This window comes from Phalaenopsis equestris, unplaced genomic scaffold (genome assembly GCF_001263595.1).
Source record: "Phalaenopsis equestris unplaced genomic scaffold, ASM126359v1 Scaffold000513, whole genome shotgun sequence".
Lineage (NCBI taxonomy): Eukaryota > Viridiplantae > Streptophyta > Magnoliopsida > Asparagales > Orchidaceae > Phalaenopsis > Phalaenopsis equestris.
In genome coordinates, this window is record NW_018164953.1 from 2,098,203 (window position 1) to 2,107,513 (window position 9,311).

The 9,311-nt window shown below is 34.6% G+C and overlaps 1 protein-coding gene across 1 annotated transcript in view; it reads right to left on the bottom strand.

Annotated features, from left to right (window-relative positions):
• Positions 1-1,685: 1,685 nt before the first annotated feature.
• Positions 1,686-9,311, bottom strand: part of LOC110028511 (aspartyl protease APCB1) — a 44,456-nt gene continuing 36,830 nt past the window's right edge. Inside the window, exons 7-10 of the mRNA XM_020730391.1 lie at positions 5,933-6,047; positions 5,764-5,836; positions 2,191-2,351; positions 1,686-2,102 (exon numbers count right to left, since the gene is read on the bottom strand). Of these exons, the coding sequence (XP_020586050.1) occupies positions 2,236-2,351; positions 5,764-5,836; positions 5,933-6,047 (304 nt within the window). The 3' untranslated portion in view covers positions 1,686-2,102; positions 2,191-2,235. The remainder of the gene's footprint in view (positions 2,103-2,190; positions 2,352-5,763; positions 5,837-5,932; positions 6,048-9,311) is intronic.

Below are 9,311 nucleotides of genomic sequence, written 5' to 3' on the forward strand. Positions count from 1 at the left end.
TATATATATATATATATATATATTCATTTTAAATCTAATTTAAAATTTGCAAAATATAAAATCAAACTGATTCAAATTTATAAAACATGGGTGATTTTGGGGGAAGTTTCAAGATCTTCCTTAACTAGCAAGCTCAACAATGGCCAATCAATTAGTTATTAGGTGGGGGCTTATAGTAGTTATGAATGATTACATATAAGTATGTGGGGTCCCAAACCAAACTAGACAGCTGCCCTCTCCAATGATTATTTATGGGATCTTGACAAGTAGATCCTATCTTGATAAATCATTATATATGATTTATTGCATGAGTACCAAGAAGAGGGGGAAATTGCAAACTTTTTGAGGAAAGGAAAATGTATATCAAATGTTTGAGCATTGATCTCTTATTACATGAATTTCTTTCTTTTTATAGAGTTTTTTTTTTAGAAATAATGCAAAATAGACACTCATTACACAGATTTCAAGATAATGTCCATGAATTTTTAATGTTTTTAATTCATTATGTGAAAAAAAAATATGAGTTCAAACATTTTTAATCATAATTGGTGAGAACATATAAGAAGTTATATTGAGTAAACAAAATATTTAGAGCTCGGCTTGAAATTGAGTAAAGAAGAAAGAGATGAGCTACAGGCCGCACCCTTTGATCAGGCACTTATGTCAATCTAATTTCAAACCGACACTAGATCGAATCTACCGGCGCTCAATCAAATCAATAAATATCACACAAATGCGATTACGCATTTAAATGGGATAGTTGAGAAGCAGAATCACAGACTGACGATCTTGCAAGCCTCGTATGTTTGGTTATATCATTCGCTCATGCTTGATATCCTTCTCTCCGACCTCACCTTCTTTTACTTTAATTAGTAATTTTCTTCCATCAATCCTCAATCTCGCAACTTTCTTCTTAGATTTGCATGGATTAGGTTTCTACTCCTTTCCTATAAATGAGAATTATATTTTTGTTGTTGCCAACACTCTTAGGATTATTTGGTTTATTTATCAATTGCATACTTGCATTTTATGTTGAGTGTTGACCATTATAATGAATGGTTGTGTTTTTGCATAATCAAGCAATTTTGCATTAATGTTGACAATTATTTTTTTGAGACAGATCAAGTGGGATTTTAAGCCGGATCGATCAAGCTCAAAAGCCAAAAACAACATCAAGCCGGTACGTTTACAATTGGAGACGGCATTATTCCTTTTTGAACCGAGCTGGATCAAACATGGATCAAATCAAGCCATAAGCCCATTTTGATCCATATAATGTCTATTCGATCTAATTTCGAGCCACCTCAAAAATCAAATCAGACCGTTTACAACCCTAAATTATATTTTGTTATGCAATTCTATAAAAATTACTTTCAATTAAAATAGAATTACATAAAAAAATTAATTTTTTTCCCACTTTTCTTATTTATTTATGAAAAAACATATATAACAAGGGAAGCATGGATACTTTTTACAGATGGAACAGTTCAAATCAGCATTACACTGAAACATGTAGAAATGATGGGAAAACAATCAAGTTACTAGACAAAAAAAATCATAAAAATAAATATAAAATGTATAATATACCTTATTATTAACTGTTAATTAACATTATTAAATTATTAAATAAACAAAAATGACAACTAAATTGATAGGTACCCTAAATCTGGATAAATTATTGTGTCCGCCCACCGCACGTAGAGATACGTGCGGTGGGCCAATAAAAACTTCCCCTTTACCAAAAAATGTATGTCAGTGAGCTCACTTTTAAACTTTTTTTTTTAATTTAAAATAAAAATTCATTGGACGGCGCACGCGCGATGCATGTGCCGTCTGCGCAATAATCTGGCGCAGAAAAATAAGATACAGATGAATGCATAATCATAATAAAATGTATATTAATAATTATCAATTAATATTGCTTTGCCAGAATCTGTAGATATCTCTGGCGTTGCAGGAGATAATATCCTGCATATATTTATTCAGCTGCAGAGTAGAAACAGGTTATGAACAGTACAGAAATAGTACAGGCCTGCCTTAGGATAAAGAAAATGGTGGTGCATCAAAAATTAAGTATTTCAAGCAGCATTTTGGCAGAAAACCTAAAGAAATGGAAATATTACAGCAAATCAGAGATATGAAAGCTGAATTATACGTTAAGATGATGGGTATTTTGTGATAAAATATTACCAGCGTGGGGCCCACTTGAGTGATTTTGAAATTGTTTTATGGGTATTAGAAAAGGAAAGGGAAGTCCCTGGGTTTCTGAGGCTTGACACAGTCAGATTGAGCCCATCCGATCCTCAGCAGCACATTATCATATACAACCAATCTACCACGATGCCAGATATCTGCAAATTGCAATCAAAAGTTCATAAGCACGCTACAGAGAGTCTTGGGATCAACTTGCAAAAGTAGGATGGGATGAAAAATGCTAGTTTGTTTTTTGGAGGATGTTTGAGATCACTTTATTTTTATTATGATTATTTTCTATTTTAGTTTTATTTGGGTTTCTATTTTGATTTAAAATAAAGCATGGGTAGCATTTTAAATATATACATTTATTTGGGCAATTTACATAGCACACAATTCTAATTTATTTACATATCTCACTCCTAAACTTACATATTTATGCATATTGCAGTCAAATTTTTAATATCATATCAAAAATAACACTATTACAACATTTTGAATGTGAAATACACCTTTTCATTTGATAAGTTTAAAACGCCAAAGGTGTGTGATATGTAAATACATAAGAATTGTGTGCTACGTATGTAAACTTTCCTATACATTCTTATTGAATATTGAATAAATTGATTTACGTGGCGTTGATGACCACTACAAACGTAGAAGTGGGCACGTAATGGCATATTTCGTGGGGGCGTCCGGACTCCAATTTGAATTTGACACATAGCCCTGACATATTTTTTAATTAAATTCATTAATAGTGGAAAGGCGCGACCTGACATGACTTTATATGAGATTTAAAATTTGTTTTGTGATTCAAAATAACATGGAAGGAAACAACGTCACTGAAACCCTAGAAGAAGAAGAAAGTAATCGTGAAGATAGAGAACAAACACAATACAAACATGAATGAAATGTAGAGTTGAAGTCATAGGTAGGTTTATAACATGCTAACACGTTGAGTACTATGTTTGGAAATTTAAGTTTAATGCGACTCAAAAGTTTTCGATGATAGTTTAAATGGTGTTCTTTAGGTTATATTTTGACTTTATTCTCTACAATTATGTTGTACGTCAGCTTTTTTTCAGTATAGCATGATTGTACTAAACGTTTTTCCATTTTCATTCATTGCATGTTAGGTAATTGGTTAATTGGGACTTGTAATGTTTCAGTGATGATTTGGCATGATGTTTGAGAGGTTTTATTTAATGTTTGTTGAGTACAACCATGTCGTATTTCTGATTTTTTTTCAGTACAACATAGTTTTAATCCATGTTTTTAACCATTGAATACTAAGCTAATGGTTAATCGTGACTAAGAAGCTTTAAGTGATAATTTTGAATGATGTTTTTTGGATTTTATGTAGACTTTGTTGACTACAACCTAGTTGTACTTCTGATTTTCTAGAGTATAACGTGTGTGTAATCCATGTTTTCAATCATTACAAGCTAGTAAATTAGTTATTTGTGATTTAAAAGTTTTATGTAATAAATTTGAATAGTGCTTTTGTTACGGTTTATGTTGACTTTATTGATAACAATCATGTTGCACTCCTGATTTTCTCGAGTACAACATGATTGCAATCCATATTTTCAAGCATTGCAAATTAGTGAATTGATTAATCGTGAGTTAGAAGCTTTTAGTCATAATTTTAAATGTTCAATATTTTTTTCTATAAAATTTGTTAACTATGTTATATTTTTTTTATTTTCTTGAGTACAACATAGTCGTAATCGATGTTTTCAATCATTGCATGCTAAGAAGTTGGTTAATTATAACATATAAGCTTTCATTGATAAATTTCAATTGGTGTTCTTTAGGTTTTATGTTTTATGTGCACTTTATAGACAAACAATGTTGTACCATTGCTTTTCTTGAAAACAACATTTATGTATCCAATGTTTTCATTCATTGCATGCAAGGACATTGGTTCATTATGACTCATAATATTTTATTGACTACAACCATGTTGTACTCCTGATTTTCTTAAGTATAATATGATTGCAATTCATGTTTTCAATCCTTGCAAGCTAGGAGATTGATTAATTGTGACTCAAAAGCTTTCAGTAATGATTTTGAATGGTGTTCTATATTTTTTCTATAGAACAACCATGTTGTGTTGATTTTCTTGAGTACAATATAGTTGTAGTCCATGTTTTCAATCATTACATCTTAGGAAATTAGTTAATTGTAATATATAAGTTTTCATTGATAAATTTCAATTAGTGCGCTTAAGGTTTTATGCGCACTTTATCGACTAAAACAATGTTCTACCCTTCCTTTTCTTAAAAACAACATTGACGTACCCAATATTTTCATTCATTGCATGTTAGAAAATTGGTTAATTATGACTTCGAAGCTTTCAATATTATATTTTAATGATGTGCTTTGGGTTTTATGTGCATTTTGACTAAAACAATGTTGTGCCACTGATTTTCTTGAGTTCAACATTGTTATCTTTCATGTTTTCAAATTATTCTTTGTTAGAAAATTGGATAATTGTGACTCAGAAGTTTTTATTGAAAAATTTCAATTGATTCTCTATAGATTTTATGTCCATTTTGTGCATTCAACTAATGTTGTACCTTTGTCTTGAAAACAACATTTTTGTACCCATAGGTTTCATTCATTACTTGCAAGAGAGTTGGCTAATTATGGCTCACAACTTTCATTGACATCTGGAATGACTTTTTTGGAGATACAATAATGAGGTGTGTTATAAATCTACTGATGCCTTCAACTCTACGTTTTCATTCATGTTAGTATTGCGCTTGCTCTACATCTTCACTGCTATTTGCTTCTTATTCTTCAAGAGTTTCGGCAACATGTTTTTGTTTTATTATCTGCTCTTCTTTTATTCTTACTCTTTTCCTGTCGTATTATTTTGAATCGCAAAGCATATTTTAAGCCCAGTATAGGGCCATGTCGGGTCGGGTCGAGCTTCTCCATTATTAATGAATTTAATTAAAAAGTATGTTGCGTTCACATGTCAAATTTGGATTGGAGTCCAAACGTAGAGTTACGTCCAGTCTCCGCACATAATATTATCTTTCTTGAGCTAATGAGGCAATGATGACGACAGAGACTTGTGATCGGCAGCAGAAGGAGGTAAGCAATAGGGACTATGGTAGTTAAGTAGACAGCAATGGCCAGTAGTGATATGGCACTCTTCAAAAACATACATAATGATCTGAAACAATTTTGAGTGGTTTAAAAAATGAATTTTTTTTTTTAAATAATTCATATAAACATGTAAAAAATACGCAAAACAAAAAACATATTTTTAAAAACAAGAATAAAAATAAAATAAAAAATGATCCCAAATAGGCACTAAATATTTCACAAGAATACTCCTAAATATTGAAATGGGTTTGATAAAACAAGACAAAAACAATATGAAACCACCTTTCTTATTAAAATGGAATAATCTTTTAAAAAACTGAATCAATTTTACATATTCTTCATTTTTCTGGAGTTCATCTAATGTAAAAAGAGATGGAAGAAAACATAATTTCTTAACATTCTGCGGGGAAAAAAAGCTAGTCTTCAAATGTAAGAGAAAACTCCAAATACCTCCCAAGATGATAGTTCCTCCATCAAGCACTTCACTGCCATCAAGTATGCCCAGGCAAATACTTCCTTTATTCTATTAAAATGAAAATATAACAAATCAATGGATGATTTAGAAGAGTGCAAATAGTAGGCTATTATAAAATCTTCCATCAGAACTGAAAAATCTCACATTGATTATCAGATAATCTTCAGGCAGAATAGTTAAGGTTGTTGGCAGAAATTTCCATCTTTTCCCAAAATGCAGGATTATGGGCTCAAAAAATTGTTTCACATCTGCGATGGATCTGCAAAAGAACTAAATTACAATCTGCACTCATCTAAGAAGAATATGCTAATTCTGTTTAACAGAAAAGTTTAACTGAATTGAATAGCGGTGTGGTTAATTATCTTAGTGGAAATGCATGCGCATACCAATTCCAAAATGATCTCTCTTTCATTACAAGCCTAAAAATATCATAGATCTATGCCTGCCAGCCTACCTGCCTGAGGGTGTACTGCAAGCCCAAATAGCGCAATGTATAATTTAGATTTTGTTTATGAAAACTCATACCAGAGTTATTGATCTACTCTAGGCTTACAGAACAATGTTGGCGAAATTTCAGTCATTTTACAGTCTTATAATGTTACAATAAAAAAAAGAAAAATAATAGCTACAATAGCATTGTCATAACGAATTTTAGGTGATAATTTCAAGGATCAACTCCTCACGTTGTGAACTCAAAACACGAACTTCATAATAGTGAAACCCATAATGTTTTTAATATTGTAAATGTAATGACTAGTCTTGTTTTCTAAAGTCACTACAATATGGTATGGAGGGAATGTAACTCAATTCCCTATGAAGCTGGACACTTCCACATAGCTACCATATTTGTGTCCAACATGTGGCTTCAACGCTCCCCTATCAAGCAAGTGTAGTGTAGGTTTGGGACTAGTTCGGTCCAGTCAAAGGGAAGGACCCACCGGTCCTACCTAGCATGCATTTCCATCCTATTTAGAGCGGGGCCCACTCCCCTTTACGCTATATATATGTTATTTATTGTATTTTAAGTCAGTTTTCTCTTACAAATTTCTGTCTGGACAGTCGTTGGCATCCATTTTCTCTTCCTACAGTTGTATCCAACAGCAGAACGTGCTACAGCTATAACTCGTCCCGAGGTAGTATGTATCCTTCCCTATCCTTCTTGTTGTTGCCCATTCTCTGGGCGACAACCCCCTCACCTGCTTGTTGTCGCCCATTCCAAACCCTCTCCAGCATGTTACTGCCTCTTTGAATCCCTTACCTGCTCGTTGTCACCCCTTTCAGCCCCTCATGCTTGTTTCCGCCCTTTTCCAGCTTCTCACCTGTTGGCCGCCGCCTCTCCCCTTCCGACCACTGCCCCATTGCTTTTCTTGCTAATACTCCCTTAACCACAACCCTTTGTCATCATCCTCACCCCTAATTGAGTAGCGTGTATCTTTGTTAGTTCTAAGTGTCCATGATTGTAACTCCTATTTGCTTTTGAGTAATAATATTCGTTTTCCCTATTGTGAGTTTGGTTCACTTTAGAGAGCTAGCATAACCCCTACCATAGGATTTCTAGCCTCCGCCATACCCCAAACCTACCTCCACCCTCTAGAAATCTTTATGTTCCCTAATCCAGTACCCCCTTCCACTCCCCCCAATTGAAACCCTAACCACGCTACCAAAGAGACTTATGTTGAAACCTACCTGGGAAGATATACAACGAGGAATCCGTCGACTTCAACAGAGGCCTGCAGAGATTGATGACAAGACCCAAGGGGAAGTTACCCTTGATCATGATATCGAGAGTCAAAGAAGAAAAAGAGACAAATTGAACCCCCTTCCATAGGAAGAACTTCAGTGAGGAGGGGGACAAGCAACGATGCTTTGGAATTTATTCAAAGGAGCCCGAGAGAGGAGGCAACGTATGGAGGACATTGAAAATTCAAAGTGAAAGTGGATATATTAGAGTTCGAAGGAGAGATGAATCAAAATGATTTCAACAAATGGTTGCAGTCAGTTAAGAGAATCTTCGAGTATAAAAATGTGATAGAAAACAAGACGGTGAAACTCGTGACCATCAAATTAAAAAAGAGCGCTTCTTTGTGGTGCAAAATTTACATAAACAAATAAGGAGAGAAAAAAGTTATGAGATTACCACATGGGAGAAAAAGAGAAGGAAATGAAAAAGAAATACTTCTCAAGGAAATGCAAAGGAAATACTTACCTCCTTACTATTGTTAGGATATGTGGTTGAGGCTCCGTCACCAATAGCAGAGAGACTTATCAATAGAGGGATTCACGACACATTTTGAGTAGCTTCAAATGAAATGTGAGTTGGTCGAGCCAAAGGAACATACTATAGCCAAATATTTGGGAGGTCTAAAGTCAGCTATCAGTAATGTTATTTAAATGTAGCCCTGTTAGTCACTGGGAGATATCAAGACCAGAGCATTGAAGGTTGAGAGACTGCAGAAATAAAGCAAACAACCACCCTATTTCAAACAACTGCCAATGTTTGTAGCTACCAACAAGGTTACATCAGATGTTGGGAAGACTGGACAAGGGAATGACAAGATAGATCTAAGTGGAAATAAGCCCAAGAAGAGTAAACACTCAGTATAGTGTCTGTTGGGAGATGTTTTAGGTGTCAAGGCTATAAACACAGCCTCCAACTACCCTATGAGCCGAGTTGTTTCCTTTACTGGGCAGAGTGTCATCGAGGAAGAGAATGAGGAGGAAACAATAAAGGATCGGAATGAGGAACATCAACTCCAGGGATATGAGAGGGAGATGCTAGTCGTAAGGAGGGTCCTACAGACAGCCAAAGAAGGATTATTCGTGCATAAAACATAGCATTTTTCACACCAGGTGCACCGTGAGAGGGAAGGTCTATAACCTAATTATTGAAGGTGAAAGCAATGAGACTATGGTATTCACTCTGATGGTGAAGAAACTGAATTTGGCCATGCAAAAGTATCCTTAGCCCTATTATCCTAGCTGGTTGAAAAAGGGAAATGAGATATGTATGAACCAATAGTGTTTCATCGAGTTCTTTATTGAAGACCAGTTACAGGAATAGGTGTGGTGCGACATGGTACCCAGGGACACTTGCCATATTTTGTTGGGGAGGATGTGGCGGGGGGGAAGGCTAAGCATGAAGGATTCAAGAATACTTATTCGTTCAAGAAGGATGAAAAATGCATATTTCTTTTGCCTCCAACTGCCTTACGTGTCAAGTTGTTTCCTTCACTGAGCAGGGTGTCATCGAGGAAGAGAGTGAGGAGGAAACAATAAAGGATCGGAATGAGGAACATAAACTCCAAGGATATGAGAGAGAGATACTAGTCGTAAGGAGGGTCCTACAGACTGAGCTGAAGAAGGATCATTTATGGCTAAGAAATAACATTTTTTGCACTAGGTGCATGTTGACCTCATTTTTAGTGAGGTCTTAGTCTCATACTCTTAGAACCGATAATCTAGCCTTAGGAGTTCCTTGGTGACTATCTTAGCGGACTAGCAATGGAGCCCACCTCCCATAGAA